The sequence below is a fragment of the Doryrhamphus excisus genome, linkage group LG6 (genome assembly GCF_037039965.1).
Source record: "Doryrhamphus excisus strain RoL-2023G ecotype Guam linkage group LG6, RoL_Dexc_Guam_v1.1, whole genome shotgun sequence".
Taxonomy (NCBI): domain Eukaryota; kingdom Metazoa; phylum Chordata; class Actinopteri; order Syngnathiformes; family Syngnathidae; genus Doryrhamphus; species Doryrhamphus excisus.
Window position 1 is genome coordinate 1953947 of NC_136362.1, and position 26054 is coordinate 1980000.

The 26054-nt window shown below is 47.1% G+C and overlaps 4 protein-coding genes and 1 long non-coding RNA gene across 9 annotated transcripts in view; 4 read left to right on the plus strand and 1 right to left on the minus strand.

The window, feature by feature from the left end:
* Window positions 1-1351: 1351 nt before the first annotated feature.
* cdk10 (cyclin dependent kinase 10) lies at window positions 1352-13194 on the minus strand. 2 transcript variants are annotated; one of them, XM_058087564.2, is made up of 15 exons: window positions 13051-13194; window positions 10577-10800; window positions 9620-9721; window positions 7822-7894; window positions 7684-7755; window positions 6310-6412; window positions 5398-5479; window positions 5262-5329; window positions 4994-5046; window positions 4052-4121; window positions 3918-3977; window positions 3708-3831; window positions 1873-2012; window positions 1747-1799; window positions 1352-1675 (listed from the first exon to the last, which is right to left on the minus strand). In XM_058087564.2, exons 2-15 carry the CDS (start codon window positions 10589-10591, stop codon window positions 1581-1583), a joined length of 1110 nt encoding a protein of 369 aa, XP_057943547.2. In that variant the 5' UTR covers window positions 10592-10800; window positions 13051-13194; the 3' UTR covers window positions 1352-1580. The 2 variants fall into 2 exon arrangements, with proteins under 2 accessions (XP_057943547.2, XP_078647232.1); XM_078791106.1 differs by having other exon boundaries at window positions 7684-7894.
* On the plus strand, window positions 12491-13635 carry LOC144898590 (uncharacterized). The gene is made up of 3 exons (XR_013627467.1): window positions 12491-12588; window positions 12766-12786; window positions 12841-13635. It is a non-coding gene; the product is annotated as an uncharacterized LOC144898590 (long non-coding RNA).
* Window positions 13636-14081: 446 nt separating this feature from the next.
* Window positions 14082-19231, plus strand: chmp1a (charged multivesicular body protein 1A). The gene is made up of 7 exons (XM_058087290.2): window positions 14082-14261; window positions 14602-14621; window positions 14688-14765; window positions 16725-16871; window positions 18143-18271; window positions 18339-18532; window positions 18615-19231. The coding sequence occupies exons 1-7, from the start codon at window positions 14255-14257 to the stop codon at window positions 18634-18636; spliced, it is 597 nt and encodes a 198-aa protein (XP_057943273.1). The 5' UTR covers window positions 14082-14254; the 3' UTR covers window positions 18637-19231.
* Window positions 19232-20455: 1224 nt separating this feature from the next.
* Window positions 20456-26054, plus strand: part of fanca (FA complementation group A) — a 38604-nt gene continuing 33005 nt past the window's right edge. For 2 of the 4 annotated variants that reach the window (XM_078791107.1, XM_078791108.1), the window contains exon 1: window positions 25439-25683. In XM_078791107.1, coding sequence (XP_078647233.1) covers window positions 25623-25683 — 61 coding nt within the window. In that variant the 5' untranslated portion in view covers window positions 25439-25622. Of the gene's footprint in view, window positions 20550-25436; window positions 25684-26054 lie in introns of those variants that run through there. The other 2 variants (XM_078791110.1, XM_078791109.1) reach the window with 2 other exon arrangements.
* On the plus strand, window positions 20577-22715 carry slc10a3 (solute carrier family 10 member 3). The gene has a single exon (XM_058087289.2). The coding sequence runs from the start codon at window positions 21098-21100 to the stop codon at window positions 22460-22462; it is 1365 nt and encodes a 454-aa protein (XP_057943272.2). The 5' UTR covers window positions 20577-21097; the 3' UTR covers window positions 22463-22715.

The following is a 26054-nucleotide window of genomic DNA, read 5'->3' on the forward strand; positions in this document are numbered from 1 at the left end:
ACTACATGACTTAGACTTGGGACAAGACTCTATTTACTTGGGACTACGTGACTTAGACTGGGGACTAGACCCAATTTACTTGGGACTACATGACTTAGACTGGGGACTAGACCCAATTTACTTGGGACTACATAACTTAGACTTGGGCCTACTTGGGATTACATGATTTAGACTGGGGGCTACCTGGGACTACATGACTTAGACTGGGGACTAGACCTGTCTTACTTGGGACTACATGACTTAGACTTGGGACAAGACTCTATTTACTTGGGACTACGTGACTTAGACTTGGGACAAGACTCTATTTACTTGGGACTACGTGACTTAGACTGGGGACTAGACCCAATTTACTTGGGACAACATGACTTAGACTTGGGCCTACTTGGGATTACATGATTTAGACTGGGGACTACTTGGGACTACATGACTTAGACTGGGGACTAGACCCAATTTACTTGGGACTACATGACTTGGACTTGGGACAAGACTCTATTTACTTGGGACTATGTGACTTAGACTGGGGACTAGACCCAATGTACTTGGGACTACATGACTTAGACTTGGGCCTACTTGGGATTACATGATTTAGACTGGGGACTACTTGGGACTACATGACTTGGACTTGGGACAAGACTCTATTTACTTGGGACTATGTGACTTAGACTGGGGACTAGACCCAATTTACTTGGGACTACATGACTTAGACTTGGGCCTACTTGGGATTACATGATTTAGACTGGGGACTACTTGGGACTACATGACTTAGACTGGGGACTTGACCTGTCTTACTTGGGACTACATGACTTAGACTGGCCACGGTTGACTGGAAAGAAAACTAGCAGTACTTTCCTTCCCGGATGATGGAAGTCCATATTGAAGTTTTCTCCCAAGGAAAAACTACGTCCAAAGTCAAGTCCCAGAAACAAAGACAAGGGAGTTTGGCAGCAGGTGAAAATATTCCAAGTCAAGCCAAATCAGATCCAAAGTCCAAGTGAGGCGCTCCAGGTTCCAGATAGAATCCCAACACGTGTCATCCTGAGGGGGGGGGGGGGCGTGGCTGCCCTTATTAGCTCTTTTGATTGGCTGTACTGCTGTCATGTCTTCCTTCATACTCCCTACTTCCTTAATAACACCCATCAGCTCCGCCCCCACTGTAGCATCCGGCCTATAGCAATTTCGCAATCCATAAATGTATAATCAAGCCCCGCCTGTATCCAGATAAACCACACCCACTTCCTGTTTATTCCCCGCCCACCCCAACACATATGGCCCAATTCTAAATCTAGAGTTTCTGTGATTGTTATGGTTCTATTACTCTAAACAACACAGAACATGGAAGTACAACACATAATACATGAGTAATACTGCTTTATTTGTGTACTATTTTCACATGGACTGAAGATAACAGGAAGTGGTTTACAGGATGTAGAATGACTCCTATTTTATGGAATGACGGAGGCGTTTAAGTGGGAATGATGAAGGTTAGCATGGTTTCTATGGAGACGGATGGAGCAGCATGTGGATAGGTTCAACATGAAGAAGTCTGGGATGAAGCTGACCGGGGGGGTCCCCGCACGGGGTCAGACCTTGGTGCGTTTGGGGTTTCTCTCTGGCGGATAGGCGGCACGTTTGTTGCGATGGTGAGGGAAGGTCGGCATCAGCTCGGGCTCGCAGGCTGAACGGTGTGGAGGAGAACGGAGATGATGAGATGAGTTGAGGAACATCTCGGATGACTGTTGTACTCACGTAGAGGTTTCTCCTTGAAGTAGGAACTCTCTAAACAATCTTTGGCAGTCGCTCTGGACAGAAAAAGACTGTTGGAATTCCGACTTCTTCTTAGGTGTGTGTACATGTGTGTGTACATGTGTGTACCTGCGCTGTGGGTTGTACATGAAGAGCAGGTTGAGCAACCTGTGTCCAGCTTCAGACAGCCAGGTGAATTTGTTCTTCAGGTTGTTGTAGGGCTGCTTCCTTAGACTGTACTGACCAATCAGAGGCAGGGCAGAAAAACCCTGAAACACACACAATATGTATGATGATATGGCTACCATCTAGACCCCCGTCTAAGTCATGTAGTCCCAAGTAAGACGAGTCTCGTCCCCAGTCTAAGTCATGTAGTCCCAAGTAAGACTGGTCTAGTCCCCAGTCTAAGTCATGTAGTACCAAGTAAGATGGGTCTAGTCCCCAGTCAAAGTCATGTAGTCCCCAGTCCAAGTCATATAGTCCCAAGTAAGACGGGTCTAGGCCCCAGTCTAAGTCATGTAGTACCAAGTAAGATGGGTCTAGTCCCCAGTCAAAGTCATGTAGTCCCAAGTAAGTCGAGTCTAGTCCCCAGTCAAAGTCATGTAGTCCCAAGTAAGTCGAGTCTAGTCCCCAGTCTAAGTCATGTAGTCCCCAGTCCAAGTCATATAGTCCCAAGTAAGACGAGTCTAGGCCCCAGTCTAAATCATGTAGTCCCCAGTCTAAGTCATGTAGTCCAAGTAAGTTAGGTCTGGTCCCCAGTCTAAATAATGTAGTCCCCAGTCCAATTCATGTAGTCCCAAGTAAGTTGGGTCTAGTCCCCAGTCTAAGTCATGTAGTCCCAAGTAAGTCGAGTCTAGTCCCCAGTCTAAGTCATGTTTCCCCAGTCCAAGTCATATAGTCCCAAGTAAGAAGGGTCTAGTCCCCAGTCTAAGTCATGTAGTCCCAAGTAAGTCGAGTCTAGTCCCCAGTCTAAATCAGGTAGTCCCCAGTCTAAGTCATGTAGTCCCAAGTAAGATGGGTCTAGTCCCCAGTCAAAGTCATGTAGTGCGAAGGAAGTCGGGTCTAGTCCCCAGTCCAAGTCATGTAGTCCCCAGTCCAAGTCATGTAGTCCCAAGTAAGTTGGGTCTTGTCCCCAGTCCAAGTCATGTAGTCCCAAGTAAGTTGGGTCTTGTCCCCAGTCCAAGTCATGTAGTCCCAAGTAAGTTGGGTCTTGTCCCCAGTCTAAGTCATGTCATCCCAAGTAAGACGGGCCTAATCCCCAGTCTAAGTCATGTAGTCCCCAGTCCAAGTCATGTAGTCCCCAGTCTAAGTCATGTAGTCCCCAGTCCAAGTCATGTAGTCCCAAGTAAGACGGGTCTCGTCCCCAGTCTAAGTCATGTAGTCCCAAGTAAGACGGGTCTAGTCCCCAGTCTAAGTCATGTAGTCCCAAGTAAGACGGGTCTAGTCCCCAGTCTAAGTCATGTAGTCCCAAGTAAGACGGGTCTAGTCCCCAGTCTAAGTCATGTAGTCCCCAGTCCAAGTCATGTAGTCCCAAGTAACTCGAGTCTAATCCCCAGTCTAAGTCATGTAGTCCCCAGTCCAAGTCATGTAGTCCCAAGTAACTCGAGTCTAATCCCCAGTCTAAGTCATGTAGTCCCAAGTAAGACGGGTCTAGTCCCCAGTCTAAGTCATGTAGTCCCAAGTAACTCGAGTCTAATCCCCAGTCTAAGTCATGTAGTCCCCAGTAAGACGGGTCTAGTCCCCAGTCTAAGTCATGTAGTCCCAAGTAAGACGGGCCTAGTCCCCAGTCTAAGTCATGTAGTCCCCAGTCCAAGTCATGTAGTCCCAAGTAACTCGAGTCTAATCCCCAGTCTAAGTAATGTAGTCCCAAGTAAGACGGGTCTAGTACCCGGTCATAGTCATGTAGTCCCAAGTCATGGTACGGCTGAATCTAGATCCAGATTCCTACCAACGTTTCCACTCACCGGCCAAATGTTTTCGTTAGGCGTGCCCAGCAGCTGCACTATGAGGTCCACCTGCTGGATCTCAGATGTTCCAGGCAGTAGAGGTTTGTGGGCCAGCAGCTCCGCCAGGATGCAGCCCACGGCCCTGAGACAGAAGGACATCACCGTCACCAAGTGGCGTGAGTGGAAGCGTGTGTATTGGGTGCTCGCCACGGGAAGATGGAGTCCCACCACATGTCCAGCGCTGTGGTCTGAGTCTTACTTCCCAGGAGGAGCTCAGGAGCTCTGTACCTGGAGGAGATGATCAGGACGAGGTGTGAGATGATCATGGGGGGCACGTGAGAAGGGAGCTAGGAGACACTCACCACAGTGTCACCACCCGGGGCGTCATCGGCTGCTGGGGGATGCCGTACATGCGAGCCAGTCCAAAATCAGCTGCGGGGGGGACCGGGGGGGGGTATACGTATATGATATAAGTAGTTTCATCAAAACGGCATGTTGACATGTACGGCCCCACTAGGGACATGTACGCCCCACTAGTGTGAGGTAAGGCCCCACTAGGGACATGTACGCCCCACTAGTGTGAGGTAATGCCCCACTAGGGACATGTACGCCCCACTAGTGTGAGGTAAGGCCCCACTAGGGACATGTACGCCCCACTAGTGTGAGGTAAGGCCCCACTTGTGAGAGGTAAGGCCCCACTAGGGACATGTACGGCCCCACTAGGGACATGTACGGCCCCACTCGGGACATGTACGGCCCCACTCGTGAGAGGTACGGCCCCACTAGTGAGAGGTACGGCCCCACTCGTGAGAGGTACGGCCCCACTCGTGAGAGGTACGGCCCCACTAGGGACATGTACGTCCCACCAGTGAGAGGTAAGACCCAACTCGGGACATGCACAGCCCCACTAGGGACATGCCCGGCCCCACTATGGACACGCACGGCCCCAATAGTGAGAGGTAAGGCCCCACTAGGGACATGTACGGCCCCACTAGTGAGAGGTACGGCCCCACTAGTGAGAGGTACGGCCCCACTAGTGAGAGGTACGGCCCCACTAGGGACATGTATGGCCCCACTAGGGACATGTATGGCCCCACTAGGGACATGTATGGCCCCACTAGGGACATGTATGGCCCCACTAGGGACATGTACGTTCCACCAGTGAGACGTAAGGCCCCACTAGGGACATGTATGGCCCCACTAGTGATACGTACAGCCCCACTAGGGAGGTGCTTCAAGCTTGAATGTGACGTAGAAGATTGTCCCTCTGAGATGGAAGATGCAGGTCCTCCATGAAGACTCACCTATCTTCACGCAGCCTTTATCTGTCATCAGCAGGTTGGACACCTTCAGGTCCCTGATGGAACATAAGAATACCCTATGGAATATATCGGTACACGTATTTGTGGTAACCTCCCCATTTGGTACTTCAACATCACTCCCTCACTCTGGTTGGTTATTAGTCCAAAAGTACTGCAATACAACAAGTTCTGTGTTGTACCGTGCTAGCCCAGATTCCTGGGAAGGCTAAGTCAAGGTGGGAATCGAACAAGTGAGGCCGGCGCCATTCACCTGTGTATGATGAAGTTGTGGTGGAGGTACCCCAAACCTCTCAACAACTGCAAGACGATACATTTCACCTGCAGGATGGAAGGAAACACTGAGGTTTCATCACACGCGGGAAGCCATGGTGCCTTCACTGACCTACCTGAGCCTCGGTGAAAGGAGTCTGCATGTTCTCCAGAAGACTGGCCAGGTCCTGTTCACAGTAGCTCATCACCAGGAACAAACTAGACGGCAAACACAGAGTGAGATACTATAACGATATCAAAACTGATATCGATATAGACTGGATTTGAGCTGTATCTCCCTCATGCCCGCGTCAAGGAGTAAGGAAGTAGAAGTTAGCATGTTAGCAAGTTAGCATGTCTGCGGTGGAAGAAGTGGGCAAGGTCATAAGAAGGTACTTTCCATCCAGACATTAAGAAATCAGTCATGTAGTCCCAAGGAAGTCGAGTCTAGTCCCCAGTCTAAGTCATGTAGTCCGCAGTCAAAGTCATGTAGTCCCCAGTCCAAGTCATGTAGACTGGGGACTAAGTCATGTAGTCCCACGTAAGCTGGGTCTTGTCCCCAGTCTGTCATGTAGTCCCAAGTAAGATGGGTCTAGGCCCCGCTCTAAGTCATGTAGTCCCCAGTCAAAGTCATGTAGTCCCAAGTAAGTCGATGCTAGTCCCCAGTCCAAGTCATGTAGTCTCAAGTAGTCCCCAGTCTTAGTCATGTAGTCCCAAGTAAGATGGGTCTAGCCCCCAGTCCAAGTCATGTAGTCCTCAGTCTAAGTCATGTAGTCCCAAGGAAGTCGAGTCTAGTCCCCAGTCCAAGTCATGTAGTCTCCAGTCCAAGTCATGTAGTCCCGAGTAAGTTGGGTCTTGTCCCCAGTCTGTCATGTAGTCCCAAGTAAGATGGGTCTAGTCCCCAGTCAAAGTCATGTAGTCCCCAGTCCAAGTCATGTAGTCCCAAGTAAGTCGAGTCTAGTCACTTCAGGTGCGCTTTGGGTGCACTTTGGGTGCGCTTCGGGTGCGCCGAGACCAACCACCAAACAACCATGGACCACCTTCCTGACCTTTCAAGATGGCTTCCCACGACCACCTCCTTCAGCTCCACGATGTTGGGATGTCTGAGTCGCAGCAGCAAGGTGATCTCCCGCAGGCTGCTGATGGGGATCCCTGACGGATCAGACAGAGATCCTTCAGTCCAGCTAGCAACCGATCTACCTGGGAATGCTTGGTATGTGTACATACATTATACGGTATACTTTATGTATTTCTTTACATGGTACACATACTGTATATGTGTAAATATGTGAAAAACAACATCAATATTTAGTAGATCCTCCTTTTTATCGGAAATAAATGACTCTTATAGCTTCCAATGAGGGTCTCGATTCTGGTTGATTCTATTTTGGACCATTCCTTTTTCCAAAATATCTCCAGTTGAATCCGGTTTGATGATTTCCAAGCATGGACAGCCTCCTTTAAAGGGGAAATGTTGGAATTTTTGGAATGTTGCCCATCATTCCCAATCATTCTATGAAACATGAATATATATTTCGTTCCCTTTTCTGTGCATTATAACAGGAGAAAATGAGTTAATATGAGCTAGCTAACAATGCTGTCATTGGGATACACATATTTGGACTATGGAGTTTAAAACACTAGCCAAACCTCTTTCTTAATTGCATTGAAACTAGCTAGCTAACACAACGCCTGGCTAACCGCTAGCATCATCCACCGAAGGAAGAGTGGATAGCTAGCTCTCCATTTGGCGACCAAGACTCAACAAGATGCTGGTTTGCCGTGAGCATGCTGCTAGCATGTAGCATGATGCTAACATGTCGTAGTTGTAGTATCTTACCCTATTTGGATTTGGACTTAGTCTTGGTAGCCAAATGGAGAGCTAGCTATCCACTCTTCCTTCTGTGGATGATGCTAGCGGTTAGCCAGGTGTTGTGTTAGCTAGCTAGTATCAATAATGCACCTAGGAAAGAGGTTTGGCTAGTGTTTTAATAGTCCAAATATGTGTATCCCAATGATAGCATTGTTAGCTAGCTCATATTAACTCATTTTCTCCAGTTATAATGCACAAAAAAGGGAAATAAATATGTATTCATGTTTTGTACAAGGATTGGGAATGATGGGAAAACATTCCAAAAAAAGTGCACTTCCCCTTTAAATCCCACTATAGACAGTCAATAAAATTCCTCAACAGAACCTCATCCAAAACACTGGCCAACATGGGAAGAAGCCATTATTTCTTACATAGCATGAATGGAAGCTAGCTGGGTTAGCTTAGTTAGCATAGCATGCTAGTTTTTCAGTTTTTCATTACAGTGTCATTTGGAATGCTAGCCAGGCTACATCCAGGCATGAAGGATGTGGCCGTATCATAACGACACGTGATTGGCTATGCTAGTGAAATACAGGAAGTGGCAACTTACCATCTTTCTCTTTGTCCATGCGAACCTTCTTCAGAGCCACGATTTCATGGGACTTGGTGTCCCGTGCACGGTCTGCGGGGGAGAATGACAACAAGTTCACCTGGCCAAGATCTGCCCACGAGTCTCGAGTCAACCTACAAACGATGCCGTAGGTTCCTTCCCCGATTCGGTTCAGCTTTTCAAACTCGCCGACACTTCGACAGCTCCCCAACTGTAAAAAAGAAACAATGATATCACTGGAAATGCTGCATATGTCAAACACATCCAAAGCTAACAGCTAACGGTCTTATCCATCTGTCTCGGCATCTTAGAGCGTGAATGGAAGCTAGCGGGGTTAGCATGCTAGCGGGGTCAGCATGCTAGCGGGGTTAGCATGCTAGCGGGGTTAGCATGCTAGCGGGGTCAGCATGCTAGCGGGGTTAGCATGCTAAAATATTTTTCATGGGTGACTACATCTTCTACATCGTCCTTCATGATATTTCAGTTGGTTGAAGATTTAGCAACAATGTGTGCCGAGGCTGGCAACCATTAGAACAGTTAGCCAGATTGTTACCAAGAAATACACGTGCTGTACCATTGGACACAAGTCATTTCATGATATGGCTAAACATTTGTAGCTTTATACACAAGACTGACATTTGGTATTATATATACAGTATATACTATGTACTGGGCGGCACGGTGGATGAGTGGTTAGCGTGCAGACCTCACAGCTAGGAGACCAGGGTTCGATTCCACCCTGTGTGGAGAAAAGTCATAGCCAAATATTTGTGCAAAAGTTAATCTTCAGGCTGCACGGTGGACGAGTGGTTAGCGCGCAGGCCACACAGCTACGAAACCTAAGTTCGATTCCGCCTTTGGCTATCTCTGCGAAGCGGTAGAAAATGAATGAACGGATTTTGACAAAAGTCAAAGCAAAAGTAAATCTTCAGGCTGCACGGTGTTCAAGTGGTTAGCGCGGAGGCTACACAGCTTGGAAACCTATGTTCGATTCCGCCTTTGGCTATCTCCGTGAAGCGGTAACAAATGAATGAACGAATTTTGACAAAAGTCAAAGCAAAAGTAAATCTTCAAGCTGCACGGTGGTCGAGTGGTTAGCGCGCAGACCTCACAGCTAGGATACCTGGGTTTGATTCCACCCTCGGCCATCTCTGTGCGGAGAAAAGTCAAAGCCAAATATTTGTGCAAAAGTTAATCTTCAGGCTGCACGGTGGACGAGTGGTTAGCGCGCAGGCCACACAGCTAGGAAACGTAAGTTCGATTCCACCTTTGGCTGTCTCTGTGAAGCGGTAGAAAACGAATGAACGGATTTTGACAAAAAGTAAATCTTCAGGCTGCACGGTAGTGGAGTGGTTTATGCGAAGGACACGCAGCTAGGAGACCAGGGTTCGATTCCACCCTCGGGCCATCTCTGTGTGGAGAAAAGTCAAAGCCAAATATTTGTGCAAAAGTTCATCTTCAGGCTGCATGGTGGTCGACTGGTTAGTGGTTAGCGTGCAGGCCACACAGCTAGGAAACCCACGTTCGATTCCACCTTTGGCCGCTTAACAAATGAATGAACGAATTTTGACAAAAGTCAAAGCAAAAGTAAATCTTCAGGCTGGTTAGTGGTTAGCGTGCAGGCCACACAGCTACGAAACCTAAGTTCGATTCCACCTTTGGCTATCTCTGTGAAGCGGTAGAAAATGAATGAACGGATTTTGACAAAAAGTAAATCTTCAGGCTGCACGGTAGTCGAGTGGTTAGCTCGCAGACCTCACAGCTAGGAGACAAGGGTTCGATTCCACCTTCGTACTACAGAAATAACCAGCTTTGCCAACAATAGATTTTAGTCATTGTATCAATATTAACTTATATTAATAATATTATTAGCAATATTAGCAATTGAACCCACTTAAGACACCGTTCACTCAAGACTTATATGTAATCCACTTACCCTGTCATTTTTAGGCACTGTAAATACTTTATTCTTGATGGATTTGAGCTTTATCGGCTCCGGTTCTTCCTCTCCTGTGACTTCCATGCTAATTCGAAGGACCTGTTCCAAGCAGTGAAGCAAAAATTTCGGGTTATTTCAAACGTTTCGACGATAGAGTAAACAATAGTGCATGCTAGGGCGCCGCCATTGTTGTCAGACTGTTAAAAACAGTGGGCCAACCAAAAACATTCCCGGAGTTAAAACAGTCACCGCTTTTAACCCATTGTGATTCGTTTTATTTGTTTGTTGCGTAAAATTCCATACAATTATAAATATGCATCAAATAATAAGTCGGAGTGATTTCTATTTTTGTAGTTTGGTCTCAATTATGATTTAAAAGTGCATACCGTCATCCACTGTATCGGAGTGTGTACTTCCTGTCAAATAGTAATAGTTTTTAATTGGACACGCTGAATAAATGACACGTGAAGATGTCAGTGTAAGCTTATATTACAGTTAAATCAAACCGTAGCGAGTTGTTAGCGCGCTGGCCACACATGGGTTCGATTCCCTGCTCCGGCATTTCATAGTCCACTCTAAATTGTCAATAAGTATGAATGTGACCCTTAAGACCCTTACTGGTGCCAAATCACTACAATAACCATCAGAAGGTGTCCGCGGGAAAAACCAAAAAAAAGAATCCAAAGACCTGGTCTTTCCTTCGAGGCCACAAAACCGCCAGTTTAGACTTTGTTTAAACATGGGACATTAAATGATTTAAAAAAATTTAACCTTGGCGGTCCTGATGGCTTCCAATGTTCCTGGCATGACTTGAGAGTGTGCAGGGTCGTCAAACGGCACTGGTCACTTACCCCCCCCCCCGCCCCCCCCCCCAATGTAGTTCTAATTAAAACCTCATTAAGATCCAAATATGCCAAAGCTCCATTTCTATTTTTACATGTCCAAGTTGCTTACCATCATGGCGGACATCTCGGCTCATTTATCCGGCATGAATTTCTTCCCGACAACAAACGGCTGCGTCGGAGGCCGCCGGTCTTTGATGGCATCGGCTATGGTCAGCGTGGACGGCGAGGCGTAGATGTCGTCACGTGACGGTGCGGTGATGAGAATGGTAGGCGGGCGCGAGGACCAGTCGCTCGACTCCGAGGGTTGTGAGGACTGTGAGGAAGGGGCGGCGTCTGCCGAGCCGGGAGGAATAAAGGTCATTTCGGCATCGAACTTAGTAAGCTAACTTGATTGGCCCTGCGGCGGATGACTGGAAGGGTGTTTGGAGGAGACTTCCAAATAGGATTGTGCTAATTTCTTAATCGTGTTCAAGCCGGGCTAATTGTTGCGTATAAATGCTTAACAGAGCAGCAATGATGAACACCTATTCTTAAAATAGGAAGGAAGGTTGGAAGGAAGGAAGGAAGGAAGCTCAGTCAGGAAGGCAGGAAGGTTGGAAGGAAAGAAGGTTGGAAGCAAGGAAGGAAGGAAGCTCAGTCAGGAAGGAAGGTTGGAAGGAAGGAAGGTTGGAAGGAAGGACGCTCAGTCAGGAAGGAAGGAAGTCAGGGAGGAAGGAAGGTTGGAAGGAAGGAAGGAAGCTCAGTCAGGAAGGAAGGAAGGTTGGAAGGAAAGAAGGTTGGAAGCAAGGAAGGAAGGAAGCTCAGTCAGGAAGGCAGGAAGGAAGGAAGGAAGGAAGGTTGGAAGGAAGGAAGGAAGGACGCTCAGTCAGGAAGGAAGGAAGTCAGGGAGGAAGGAAGGTTGGAAGGAAGGAAGGAAGGAAGCTCAGTCAGGAAGGAAGGAAGGAAGGAAGGAAGCTCAGTCAGGAAGGAAGGAAGGAAGGAAGGAAGGAAGGAAGCTCAGTCAGGAAGGAAGGAAGGTTGGAAGGAAGGAAGGTTGGAAGGAAGCTCAGTCAGGAAGGAAGGAAGGTTGGAAGGAAGGAAGGAAGGAAGCTCAGTCAGGAAGGAAGGAAGTCAGGAAGGAAGGAAGGTTGGAAGGAAAGAAGGAAGGAAGCTCAGTCAGGAAGGAAGGAAGGTTGGAAAGAAGGATGGTTGGAAGGAAGGAAGGTTGGAATGAAGGATGGTTGGAAGGAAGGAAGGAAGGTTGGAAGGAAGGAAGGTTGGAATGAAGGAAGGTTGGAAGGAAGGAAGGTTGGAAGGAAGGAAGGAAGGTTGGAAGGAAGGAAGGTTGGAAGGAAGGAAGGAAGGAAGGAAGTCAGGAAGGAAGGAAGGTTGGAAGGAAAGAAGGAAGGAAGCTCAGACAGGAAGGAAGGAAGGTTGGAAGGAAGGAAGGAAGGAAGCTCAGTCAGGAAGGAAGCTCAGTCAGGAAGGAAGGAAGTCAGGAAGGAAGGAAGGTTGGAAGGAAAGAAGGAAGGAAGCTCAGTCAGGAAGGAAGGAAGGTTGGAAAGAAGGATGGTTGGAAGGAAGGAAGGTTGGAATGAAGGATGGTTGGAAGGAAGGAAGGTTGGAATGAAGGAAGGTTGGAAGGAAGGAAGGTTGGAAGGAAGGAAGGTTGGAAGGAAGGAAGGAAGGTTGGAAGGAAGGAAGGTTGGAAGGAAGGAAGTCAGGAAGTCAGGAAGGAAGGAAGGTTGGAAGGAAAGAAGGAAGGAAGCTCAGACAGGAAGGAAGGAAGGTTGGAAGGAAGGAAGGAAGGAAGGAAGCTCAGTCAGGAAGGAAGGTTGGAAGGAAAGAAGGTTGGAAGGAAGGAAGGAAGGAAGCTCAGTCAGGAAGGTAGGTTGTAAGGAAGGAAGGTTGGAAGGTTGGAAGGAAGGAAGGTTGGAAGGAAGGAAGGAAGGAAGGTAGGTTGGAAGGAAGGAAGGTTGGAAGGAAGGAAGGAAGGAAGCTCAGTCAGGAAGGTAGGTTGGAAGGAAGGAAGGTTGGAAGGAAGGAAGGAAGCTCAGTCAGGAAGGAAGGTTGGACGGAAGGAAGGTTGGAAGGAAGGAAGGAAGGAAGCTCAGTCAGGAAGGTAGGTTGTAAGGAAGGAAGGTTGGAAGGAAGGTAGGTTGGAAGGAAGTAAGGTTGGAAGGAAGGAAGGTTGGAAGGAAGGAAGGTTGGAAGGAAGGAAGGAAGGTAGGTTGGAAGGAAGGAAGGTTGGAAGGAAGGAAGGAAGGAAGCTCAGTCAGGTAGGTAGGTTGGAAGGAAGGAAGGTTGGAAGGAAGGAAGGAAGGAAGCTCAGTCAGGAAGGTAGGTTGGAAGGAAGCTCAGTCAGGAAGGAAGGAAGCTCAGTCAGTCAGGGAGGAAGGAAGGAAGGTTGTAAGGAAGGAAGCAACCCGATAGTTTGTCTCTGCTAGCTACTGTACCTACAATACATGTACGCACATCAACTGCCATACAGGCGCCGCCATGTTATGAAACGCCGTTAGCGCCGCATGCTCCCCGTCATGGAAAACCGACGCTAATTCATCCAAACAAACACAAAGCTACATGCTATCTCCGCATGGTTCTGACCTGAATCTTCTTTCTGGCTGGCTCCAGACCCCATCGGGCTTCAGGCATCAAACATGTCTACATTCCACACTGGCATTGATGCTCTGCCTGCCACTCCCCGGCCGTCTTGCTAACGCTAATCCTGTGCACGTCTATTAATTAGGATTTAAGCAGCGCTCTCCAATAGCTGCCAAAGCCTCACTTCCTTACTTGCTTAATAGAACTACAGAAGAAGACAAAATATGCGTCATATTAATTACATTGGCGTGGCATAACCAGGAAGTGTGACGATAACCATAGAGCTATTCATATTTATAGAGGTATATCATATTTATATAACAGAGTGGGGGGCACGGATTTGAATCCCTTCCATTGTGTGTACTCAATATAGTATTAGTATAAGTGGCTAATGCTAATACAGTATTAGCAGTTTAGCAAAGCATGCTGGGAAGCAGGAAGTAGACTACAATGCTTGTTAATTCAAAACATACCCGGAAACAAAATTTTATGTCAACAAAATAATTGACATATTAATACCTTGCGTTCATCTTTTTCCAAAGCAGTTTAGCAAAGCATGCTGGGAAGCAGGAAGTAGACAACATACCCGGAAACAACATTTTTTAAATTATTTTTATTAGTATTGTTATGATTTTTACAAAAAATAATATTTTTAGAAAAAACAAAATATTTTATTATTATTTTTACAATTTTATTTTTACAAAAAATATTATTTTTAGAAAAAACAAAATAGTTTATTATTATTTTTACAATTGTATTTTTACAAAAGTATTATTTTTAGAAAAAACAAAATATTTTATTATTATTTTTACAATTCTATTTTTACAAAAAATATTATTATTAGAAAAAACTAAATATTTTATTATTTTTACAATTATTTTTTTATAATTATTATTTTTTACAATTCACAATTATAATTTTTACAATGTATTTTTTATTTTTATTTACAGCGAATTTTAGTGAATAAAATGAATCCGAGATTGAATACTAACACAATATGGACGATACTTCCAGTCGTCACTAGGTGGCAGTGTCCGCGAGTGCCGCAACAGCGAGTCCCCGAAGAAGTAACCCTATGACGTCACTCCTGAACCAGGAAATGCCAAACAAATTCTTCTCGCAACGAAAAATAATCACGGCTAAATTGCTAGATTGAAATCCTGTTTTTGTTTTTTTTTTTACCGGCGACGAGCCAACACGTCTTGACATGGATGGTAAAGTAACTGCTTTTAACCTCGTCGGCGTGATTATTTTGTCATATATTATGTATTTTAGCTTGTTAGCTTGGGTGTAGGAAGCTAGGTTGTTGTTGTTGTTGACTACATTTCCGCAATATAGTCACATTTGTGTACTAGAAAGAGCCTCAAAATAGAAATTAATTAAAATAACTACGTTATTTTTGTTACAGGACACATATTTCAAACATTATTCCCGTGTAAGCTATTCCTTTTTATGCTAGCAGTTGCTGTCAATCTGTTTACATTTGTATTACATTCATATTTGATTGACACTCCCTACTGTTCTATACTAACTCTGTACTCTGCCTCTTCACAGAAACACTTTTCCAACTGAAGGTATGGATGTAGGCTTCCGGTTGGTCACGTGTACACCAGCTTCATTTCTTCCTCTTTGCTTCCCAGTTCACCTCCAAGCAACTGGAGAGACTGGCCAAAAAGGCGGAGAAGGAATGCGAAAAGGAGCAGGCCAAGGTCAAAAAGGTGAGTCGGTTGTCTCATTAGCCACGTATACATGGAACCAAATATTCCAATTCCATTCAGTTCATTTGCTCAAAGCTTAATTATAAAATATTAGCAAGATTGAACTTTATCTTTTCCTGTTCCTGGGTGCGTTCTTTCAGCCAATGCTGAGATATCACGTAACACGCAGCTCCAGAAGGAAGGAAGGATCATAGGAAGGAAGGGGACCAGTTGAACTGTGCTTTCAGCGAATGCTAAAATATGACGTAACACACAGCTCGAGAAGGAAGGAAGGAAGGATCATACGAAGGAAGGACAGAAGGATCGAAGGAAGGAAAGAAAGAAGGAAGGGGACCAGTTGAAATATGACGTAACACGCAGCTCAAGAAGGAAGGAAGGAATGATCGAAGGAAGGAATGATCATAGGAAGGAATGATCGATGGAAAGAAGGAAGGACGCTCAGTCAGGAAGGAAGGAAGGACGCTCAGTCAGGAAGGAAGGAAGGAAGCTCAGTTAGGAAGGAAGCTCAGTCAGGAAGGAAGGAAGGTTGGAAGGAAGGAAGGAAGCTCAGTCAGGAAGGAAGGAAGGTTGGAAGGAAGGAAGGTTGGAGGAAAGGAAGGAAGGTTGGAAGGAAGCTCAGGAAGGAAGGAAGGAAGGTTGCAAGGAAGATCGGAAGGAAGGAAGCTCAGTCAGGAAGGAAGCTCAGTCAGGAAGGAAGCTCAGTCAGGAAGGAAGGAAAGAAGCTCAATCAAGAAGGAAGCTCAGTCAGGAAGGAAGGAATGTTGGAAGGTTGGAAAGAAGCTCAGTCAGGAAGGAAGGAAGGAAGGAAGCTCAGTCAGGAAGGAAGCTCAGGAAGGAAGGAAGCTCAGGAAGGAAGGAAGCTCAGTCAGGAAGCTCGGGAAGGAAGGAAGCTCAGGAAGGAAGGAAGGAAGCTCAGTCAGGAAGGAAGGAAGGAAGCTCAGTCAGGAAGGAAGGAAGCTCAGTCAGGAAGGAAGGAAGGAAGGAAGGAATGAAGGAAGCAAGCTCAGGAAGGAAGGTTTCAAGGAAGATTGGAAGGAAGGAAGCTCAGTCAGGAAGCTCAGGAAGGAAGGAAGCTCAGTCAGGAAGGGAGGAAGGAAGCTCAATCAAGAAGGAAGGTTTCAAGGAAGATTGGAAGGAAGGAAGCTCAGTCAGGAAGCTCAGGAAGGAAGGAAGCTCAGTCAGGAAGGGAGGAAGGAAGCTCAATCAAGAAGGAAGGAACGTTGGAAGGAAGGAAGCTCAGTCAGGAAGAAAGGAAGGAAGCTCAGTCAGGAAGAAAGGAAGGAAGCTCAGTCAGGAAGAAAGGAAGGAAGCTCAGTCAGGAAGCTCAGGAAGGAAGGAAGGAAGCTCAGTCAGGAATCTCAGTCAGGAAGGAAGGAAGCTCAGTCAGGAAGGAAGGAATCTCAGTCAGGAAGGAAGGAAGGAAGGAAGGAATTAAGGAAGCTCAGTCAGGAAGGAAGGAAGCTCAGTCAGGAAGGAAGCTCAGGAAGGAATGAAGGAAGCTCAGGAAGGAAGGAAGGAAGGTTTCAAGGAAGATTGGAAGGAAGGAAGCTCAGGAAGGAAGGAACGTTGGAAGGAAGGAAGGAAGCTCAGTCAGGAAGGAAGGAAGGAAGGAAGCTCAGTCAGGAAGGAAGCTCAGGAAGGAAGCTCAGGAAGGAAGGAAGGAAGGAAGGAAGGAAGGAAGCTCAGTCAGGAAGGAAGCTCAGGAAGGAATGAAGGAAGGAAGCTCAGTCAGTCAGGAAGGAATGAAGGAAGCTCAGTCAGGAAGGAAGGTTGGAAGGAAGGAAGGAAGCTCAGTCATTTCCTCCAATAGTAATGGGTCATTGGCAGGAAAGTGTAAACACCAACATCACGTGACCCAGAACATCCGTCCAACACGGGGACCTCCTTAGCCCTCCCTTAGACCAGAGCGGGAGTTGCCACAGCTTGAATACCCAAACTGTCTTTGTTTTTTTTTTCCAGGCCCTGCAGCAGAAGAATGTGGAATGTGCCAGGGTGTATGCCGAGAATTCCATTCGCAAAAAAAATGAAGGTCTGAATTGGCTGCGTATGGCGTCCCGAGTCGACGCCGTCGCCTCCAAAGTCCAGACGGCCGTCACGATGAAATCAGTAAGTTATTTTTAGAATACACAATAAATACCAGCAATATAAACAATGGTGGCGTCAAAGCCATTATGTTGAAATAAAAGAACCAGGTGAGCAAATCAAGCGCTCCTTGTGCATCATGTGACACCCCCAACACTAAAAACATCCACCCTCCACACACCAAACCCCCACCAGCCACCCAAACACCACAGATCCTTGCTGATGGACAGGAGGTGTTTGTTGTATCTACCAGGTGAACTACCACAGTTTCCCTCCAGGGGTCGCCACAGCTACACAATCTCCTCCATTCAATCCTGTCTAGTCAAATAAAAAGTAAAAATAAAATATAAAAAAATAATAAAAAAAAAAAATAATAGTAAAATTAAATAATAAAATAAAGGTACAAATTTAATTTAATCCAAAACTAAAAAATTTAATAAGAAATAAAATAGTAAAATAGATATTAAAATATTAAAAACAAGAATAAAAAGAAAGAACTAAAAGACACAAAACCATACGACTCACTACGAGTTAAAAGCCAAAGAATAAAAGTGGGTTTTAAGTCAAGACTTAACGCTTTCCATGTTGGGGGGCCTTTTTTTTTTTTACTTGGGAGGAGGAGAGAGTTCCATAGCTTGGGGCCAACCACAGAAAAGACTCGGTCTCCCTTGGTCTTAAGTCTCATCTTAGGGACCACAAGTTGGAGCTAGCCCTCGGACCTCAGTGACCGCGTTGGAGAGTAAATTTGAATGAGGTCCGAGGTCCTAAATCCTAAAGCATGCAGGGAGGCCAGAATTGGGGCGATGTGCTCCCCTTTTTTGGTTCCGGTTAAAAGCCGTGCCGCAGAGTTCTGGACTAACTTAGTAGTCCACTTAGTCCAGACATCCTACTCACTCACTACATCCATAAACCTAGTCTTTGGTCTTCCTCTATGCCTCCTAATTGAGTCTTCATTCCTTTCAGTTTGCTCCATGTCTTCTTAGCTAACCTTTTTTGTTGTGTTTTGTTTATTTGGAATAACAAAATGGTTCCTTTATTTATCCAGGCTTGGGACGGGGACACCAAGGCACCGGGGTCCAACCCCATGAGGCTACATTTCCAGAAAAACACTTTAACGTGATTTTAACGTGATTTTAACGTGATTTCGTGTTCATTTCCTCAATGAATGCTAGTCTGATTTTCCATCGGAATATTTCATAGAAGCTAAGAGTGATTCCGGATGATCCCAACTTGGAGACATCTAGACTATGTTCCAGTTTTTTGTCGTCTCGTTACGTGATGGCGTTTGATTCCAGGTGACTAAAAACATGAGCCAGGTGACCAAGGCGCTGGACAAAGCTCTCAACTCCATGGACCTCCAAAAGGTCTCAGTTGTCATGGATAAGTTTGAAAGCCAAGTCCAGAACCTGGACGTCCACACCTCGGTAAGTTCTCCTCAAAAGCTCAGACGTTGAAGACGTGGTTCATCTGACTGATCGACGGCGCCACCAGGTGATGGAGGACTCCATGAGCTCGGCGATGACACTCAGCACGCCGCAGGAGCAGGTGGACGACTTGATCCACCAAATCGCCGAGGAGAACGGTCTGGAGGTGATGGACCAGCTCAGCAAGTTGCCTGCAGGAGCCACGTCCGTGGGCGGCGAGAGTTCACGGAGCCAGGAGAAGGAGGAGCAACTTTCCAGACGGTGAGGAATCATTCCGACATCCTAACACGCAGATGTGTTGCCATGGTAACATCACGTCATGTACTGTCATCTGGTGTACCAGGTTGGCAGCCCTACGCAACTGAGGGGCGACCTACGTGCACACAAGACAGGAGCGTGCACGCACACACACACACACACACACACCCAAGTCCACCTAAGTCCACCCAAGTCCACCTAAGTCCCTCAGGTCTATCTTCCAGTCTTCATTTCTTTCTTTTCATGCCAGCTTTCTTCCTTGCTTTGGCCCCAAGATGGCGGCAGTGTTGGCTTACCCCCCGCCCCCCCCCATAAATCCAGATGTGTTTTTCACACTGACAACAATCTGGCACCTCCACTAGCGTCTGGGTACCTCCACTGGCGTCCGGGCGGAGCACCTCCACTGGCGTCCGGGCAGGGCACCTCCACTCAGGTGTCTGGGTGGGGCACCTCCACTAGGGTCTGGGTGGGGCACCTCCACCGGCCCACCGGTGTTTGGATGGGGCACCCCCACTGGTATCTGGGTGGGGCACCTCCACTGGTGTCTGAGTGGGGCACCCCCACCGGCGTCTGGATGGGACACCTCCAACTAGGGTCCGGGTGGAGCACCTCCAACTAGGGTCCGGGTGGAGCACCTCCAACTAGGGTCCGGGTGGAGCACCTCCAACTAGGGTCCGGGTGAGGCACCTCCACTAGGGTCCGGGTGGGGCACCTCCACTAGGGTCCGGGTGGGGCACCTCCACTAGGGTCCGGGTGGGGCACCTCCACTTCTCTCCGGGCGGGGCACCCCCCACTCGTGTCCGGGCGGGGCACCCCCCACTCGTGTCCGGGCGGGGCACCCCCCACTCGTGTCCGGGCGGGGCACCCCCCACTCGGGTCCGGGCGGGGCACCCCCCTCTCGGGTCCGGGCGGGGCACCCCCCACTCATGTCTGGGCGGGGCACCCCCCACTCATGTCTGGGCGGGGCACCCCCCACTCGTGTCCGGGCGGGGCACCCCCCACTCGTGTCCGGGCGGGGCACCCCCCACTCGTGTCCGGGCGGGGCACCTCCACCGGCGTCTGGGGGGGGCACCTCCACCGGCGTCTGGGGGGGCGTCCTCACTGGCGTCCGGGCGGGGCCCTCCACTGGCATCTGGGCGGGGCACCTCCAATCCTTCATGCCTTCAGCCACACTTCCTGCTGGGAATGCCTTATTGGGGGGGGGGGGGGGCGGTGTGTTAGCGTGGTGGTGTACAGATGCCTTTTCCATCATAATACACTTTTCTCTGCATCTCTATTCATTCTTCTTTCACACGCCAGGCCTTGGCTGTTTGTGGTACTTGGTGTACTTTGCCTTTGTACTTCAACATGTGGATATTACTGCAGTACTTGGATGATGTTTGAAATAAATAAAAGCTGTTTTTTTCTCCATCCGGCACTGCAACGCAGTGTCTGCTGTGTTCATTATTATTAATTATTATTATGATATGTTGATTATTCAATTACCTTTAATTTGGTTACCAAATCCATCATTCATCTTTTTATATGTCGACATAAGTATTAGTGGGGGGAAAAGCGGATATTAAAACATTTATTTTGTAGCTCAATCCACCCACTTCCTGTTTCGCCTCGGGTTACATTTCCGCCTTTACTGGAAATACAGCGTAATCTAATGCACGAGTCATCTTCCTCAACCAATAGCAGAAGGGAAGCTGGTGTCAGGGGGCGGGCTTACCATCACACACGGTCCAAAATAACAGCGTAATCCAATAGACGAGTCATCTTCCTCAACCAATAGCAGAAGGGAAGATGGTGTCAGGGGGCGGGCTTACCATCACACACGGTCCAAAATAACAGCGTAATCCAATAGACGAGTCATCTTCCTCAACCAATAGCAGAAGGGAAGCTGGTGTCAGGGGGCGGGCTTACATCACACACGGTACAAAATATCACTATATCACTATAGTATCCAAACTATCGACATTTGTATCAATTCATCCGTACAGATAACTTAGGGAGGTGCCGCCTTAATTCGATACAGGTACTGTACTACCGATTTATTTTTTATCCCTCGAATAATTATGCAGTTTATACAGCCATTTTGTTTCATTTTTTATTTATTACAATGAGAATTGCAAGTATGTGTATATTTGTGAAAAGAAACAAACACAAATGTAGTCACGACTGTGTTGATACTGAGATATAATTGTTATCGATATTATCGACGCTGGGATGATTCCTCCACCCTTTTTTTCCCGCTGGTATTTTATCAGTGTGCCAACTGTGGTTGTCGCTGTGCTAGCTGTTACTAGCTAAGCTAGCTATTACTAGCTGTACTAGCTAAACTAGCTATTACTAGCTAAGCTAGCTGTTACTAGCGGTTACTAGCTGTGCTTTGGCTGCTTCCGCTTCGCTTCGAAGTGCGAACAAAGGCGAACGCTGGTCGAGCAGCGTGTGTTCCGGGACAGGGCGGGTGATGTTTCGGTTCCGGTATGAAAGCAAAATGGATTCCGGACGAGTAATGGAGCAAACAGGCTCCTCTTTGATACCGGAGATGACAACGACGTTTGTGGAGTAACGGCGGGAACCATGAGGACGTTACTGCGCGTGTGCTGTCTCCTCCTGGTCGCCGGAGAACCGGACCGGGCGTCGGCTGCCGGAAACCAGACCGTCGACGGGAGTAAGCTGACAAGCAGCCGGTTCCGGTACATCACAATCGGGGACGGTTCATCGCAGGAGTTTGAATTTCCTGAAAACACCAAAGGCGTCATTGTGGTGTCCAGTTTGTACCGGAAGAACCGTCAGACCGTGAGGGTGGTCTCCTCGGACCCGGAGGTCCTCTCCATTTTAAATGTAACAGACAGCGGCCACTCAGGGCCCCCCAAGAGCTACGTCATCAGCATCCGTTCCGGGTTCCCTGGTCAGGCTCAGCTTCAGATTCAGCTCCTGGATTTGGACCGGGATTCTGTAGTGGAGGAGAGAACGGATTACTCCATTATTGTTGCCCCCGGAAGCGACGACACCGTTGCGCGGGTCATCCGCTCGGGCGGCTTGTCCCATTTCTCGGAGAACCCGGTTCTGTTTGCCTTGTTGCCCCTCATTTTTGTGAATAAGTGTGCCTTTGGGTGCAAGGTGGAGGTGGAGGTGCTGAGATCTTTGCTGAAGAACCCGGTTCCTCTGCTACTGGGGGTGCTGGCTCAGTTCCTCGTCATGCCCCTGTACGCCTACTGCGTGTCCCGACTTGCCGCACTGCCTAAAGCGCTCTCATTGGGACTGGTGATTACATGCTCCGCCCCGGGTGGGGGCGGCGGGTACCTGTATAGTCTCCTACTCGGAGGGGACGTGACTCTGGCTATTTCTATGACTTTGGTGTCTACGGTTGTGGCGGCGGGGGCGATGCCGCTTTCGTCGGCGTTGTACGGGCGCCTGCTAGGGGTGCACGCCGCCCTGCATGTACCCTTTGTTAAGATCCTGGTTACCCTTCTTTTCATTGCTATCCCGATATCGCTGGGTATGATAGTGAAGCTGCGCCTGCCCTCACTTACGCGGGTCCTACTGGGACTCATCAGGCCATTCAGTTTTGTGCTCATCGTGGGCGGCATCTTCATGGCTTACCAAATGGGCGCATCCATCCTTGCTCACGTAAGGCCCCAGATTGTGGCCGTGGGGGTGACTGTGCCTCTCCTGGGTCTGGCGGTCGGGGCGGTTCTGGCTAAGTTGGCGGGTCTAACCCCCGCGCAGAGGAAGACCGTGAGCATCGAGGTGGGCGTCCAGAACAGCCTCCTGGCGCTCGCCGTCATGCAGCTGTCCTTTCGCCGCGCCGAAGCCGACTTTGCGTCGCAGGCTCCTTTCATCGTGGCCCTCAGCAGCACCTCCGAGATGCTCCTCGTGGTCCTGGCCTACCACGCCCGACGCCGCCTGTGCAGATCCGCCGCCCCCGGGACCGACACCTGATTGTAGCTTTTATTTTGAAAAACATTCCTGTGGAAAAAGCTGCTTTTTAACGGCTCCTTTTTGTACCTTTTCACCAAAACCAAAGGCCTTCTACCCTCTCAGATCTTCTTCTCATTTCACTCTGCACTGGAGCCCCATTATGTTGACATCCTGTTTATGGCGACAACCGCTGACAACTTCTCCAAGTCGCCGACTGCTTAAGTTATGTTGAAAACCTGCTTGAGTTGACAACACGCTGATCATCAACATAAACAGGCGGCTGACAAACAAGTTGTTGACTTTGGTGGTTGTTGACATAAACGGGTCGTCAACATCAACGGGTGACGACTTAGATGAGTTGTCGACATTAGCGTGTTGTCGACAACTCATCTAAGTTGTAATCCTTTGATGCTGACAACACGCTAATGTCGACAACTCATCTAAGTTGTCACCCGTTGATGTTGACGACCCGTTTATGTCGACAACTCCTTTGTCAGCTGCCTGTTTATGTTGATGCGGACAACAGCTGATGTCAACATCAAAGGATAACAACTTAAATGAGTTGTCGACATCAGCTGTTGTCAACTCGAGCCGTTTTTCCGCATCAACATAAACAGGCAGCTGACAAACGAATTGTTGACTTTAGTGGTTGTTGACATAAACGGGTCGTCAACTTCAATGAGTTGTCGACATCAGAGTGTTGTCAAATTAAGCCGTTTTTCCGCATCAACATAAACAGGCAGCTGACAAATGAGTTGTTGACTTAAACGGGTCGTCAACATCAACGGATGACAATTTAAATGAGTTGTCGACATTAGCGTGTTGTCTACATCAAAGGATTACAACTTAAATGAGTTGTCGACAACACGCTAATGTCGACAACTCATCAAAGTTGTCACCCGTTGATGTTGACGACCCGTTTATGTCAACGACCGCTAAAGTCAACAACTCGTTTGTCAGCTGCCTGTTTATGTTGATGCGGAAAAACGGCTTAATTTGACAACACGCTGATGTCGACAACTCATTGAAGTTGACGACCCGTTTATGTCAACAACCACTGAAGTCAACAACTTGTTTGTCAGCCGCCTGTTTATGTTGATGCAGAAAAACGGCTCGAATTGACAACACGCTGATGTCGACAACTCATTTAAGTTCTCATCCGTTGATGTTGACGACCCGTTTATGTCAACAACCACTAAAGTCAACAACTCGTTTGTCAGCTGCGTGTTTATGTTGATGCGGAAAAACGGCTTGATTTGACAACTGCTGATGTCGACAACTCATTTAAATTGTCATCCGTTGATGTTGACGACACGTTTATGTCAACAACTCATTTGTCAGCCGCCTGTTTATGTTGATGCGGAAAAATGGCTTAATTTGACAACTGCTGATGTCGACAACCTCATTTGTCATCCGTTGATGTTGACGACCCGTTTATGTCAACAACCACTAAAGTCAACAACTTGTTTGTCAGCCGCCTGTTTATGTTGATGCGGAAAAACGGCTCGAGTTGACAACTGCTGATGTCGATAACTCATTTAAATTGTCATCCGTTGATGTTGACAACCCGTTTAAGTCAACAACTCATTTGTCAGCTGCCTGTTTATGTTGATGCGGAAAAACGGCTCGAGTTGACAACTGCTGATGTCGACAACTCATTTAAATTGTCATCCGTTGCTGTTGACGACCTGTTTATGTCAACAACCACTGAAGTCGACAACTCGTTTGTCAGCTGCCTGTTTATGTTGATGCGGAAAAACGGCTCGAGTTGACAACTGCTGACGTTGACGATCTGTTTATGGTGACAACCACTTAAGTCAACATCTTAAAGGGGAAGTGCACTTTTTTGGAATGGAATTTTTTCCCATTGTTCCCAATCCTTTTGTGAAACATTAACACATATTTTTCCCTTTTCTGTGCATTATAACAGGACAAAATGAGTTAATATGAGCTAGCTAACAATGCTATCATTGCGATACATCTATTTCCACTATGAATCCTTCTAAAATAAATCTCTACCTGGGTGTATTGCTACACATACTTATGCTAGCTCCGTCAAAAACAACAACAACAACACGTCTTCCAGCACAAGACTGGATCAAACACCTCGGGTCAAAAATGCTAACGGCAAACCAGCGTCTTGTTAGCCAAATAGAGACTTAGCTATCCACTCTTCTGTCTATGGATGGCGCTGAGACTAGCGGTTAGCCAGATAAACATAATATTCCATGTTAGCTTCTAGCCTTAGCATCCAAAATGTGTATCCCAATCACAGCATTGTTAGCTAGCTCGTATTAACTCCCTTTTGTGCTGTTGTAATGTACAGAAAAGGGAACTAAATATGAACATAACATAAAGGGGTTCCAGTAAAAAAAAAAAAGAAGATGGAATGTATTTTTGTAGTCCAAGATGACTTTGTATGTTTACCATGTTGTCATGTTTTCTAACTTTGCTACTGATTGTCTTTCCACGTACTTGAATATTGCACAGCAGGAATCATTAAAACAAACCTTGGCAAAGCAGGGAATTGTGTGGGTGTGTAATTGTTGTGATGGAATGTTGTTTGCCTATCATAACATTCCAGCTAGCACGCGTTCTTTTGGCTAATGTGTTCCACCTTGACTCGATTAGCGTGTTTTTCTGTTGACGCCATTTAATAATTTAAGACTATATGACGTACAGAGCCAATCCCATTTCCGGGTACGAATCGCGCCTTCTCTGATTGGCTCTGGCATCGACCAACAAGAAATAAGAGGGCCAAAAGAAAAACAACAAAGTACAAGCGAAGTCGAAGCAGACGTTATTCAGTAACTTTCGTAAACGAAAGAAACTTGATTCATTGGACAGGGTTCAACGGGTCAACGTTTAACGTAGCTTAAACGTTTATGTGAAATAAACGTTTAAACAGAAGAAATTTCACGTCCCTACGTTGAAATGTCACCGGGTGTATATGTAACTCCGGGTTACTTTGCTTTGGCCCACAAATAAGTCTTCTCTGATTGGCTCTGGCGTCAACCAATGAGAAAAAAGAGCGCTAGAAGGGAAAAAAATGGAGGACAAGCAAAGTCGAAGCAGACGCAAGTCAATAACTTGCTAACTTGTCAACTAAATAGAAAAAAATGGATTCATTCGACAGAGTTGAATAAGTTATCGATTGACGTGGCTTAAAGGTTTATGTGAAATGTCGCTGGGCGCTTCGTGTGAACCGGGCCGTCAGAAAAGAAGTCTGTCAAGCCTCCTCGGTGAGTAGGATGTTATTGCTGACTCATTCCCTCCTCAGATGGTCATTTTCTGTGTGTGTGTATATACACTGCTCACAAAAATTAAAGGAACACTTTTTTATTGGGCCCGGCTTGAATTGAATTAAACCTGTCTGATAATTTTCTGGTTGGTTAAGCAACTGAGGGCCTCGTTAATCAATTTCAGCTGTATTGGTGTTCATGGAATTAACAACAGGCCCACTTCAGTGGCAACAATTAGAAAACCCTCAAAACAGGAAATGAAGTTTTGGAAGAAAATGGACTGATTTTATGGTGTCTACACAATTGCGCCCCCTGTAGGCTGAAAACTTGAATTTCCATGAAAAGACTTGGCATCCTTTCGTTCCTAAGAC

Excerpts from the sequence above, each read along its gene's own strand:
- cdk10 (XM_078791106.1), bottom strand. Across the intron at positions 3,978-4,051 it reads CCCCGGGTGGTGACACTGTG|GTACAGAGCTCCTGAGCTCC; the intron begins GTGAGTGTCTCC and ends CATCTCCTCCAG. Across the intron at positions 3,832-3,917 it reads ACCACAGCGCTGGACATGTG|GGCCGTGGGCTGCATCCTGG; the intron begins GTGGGACTCCAT and ends CTTCTGTCTCAG.
- chmp1a (XM_058087290.2), top strand. Across the intron at positions 14,766-16,724 it reads AGCAGGCCAAGGTCAAAAAG|GCCCTGCAGCAGAAGAATGT; the intron begins GTGAGTCGGTTG and ends TTTTTTTTCCAG. Across the intron at positions 16,872-18,142 it reads CGGCCGTCACGATGAAATCA|GTGACTAAAAACATGAGCCA; the intron begins GTAAGTTATTTT and ends GTTTGATTCCAG.
- slc10a3 (XM_058087289.2), top strand. The coding sequence starts at position 21,098 with ATGAGGACGTTACTGCGCGTGTGCTGTCTCCTCCTGGTCGCCGGAGAA.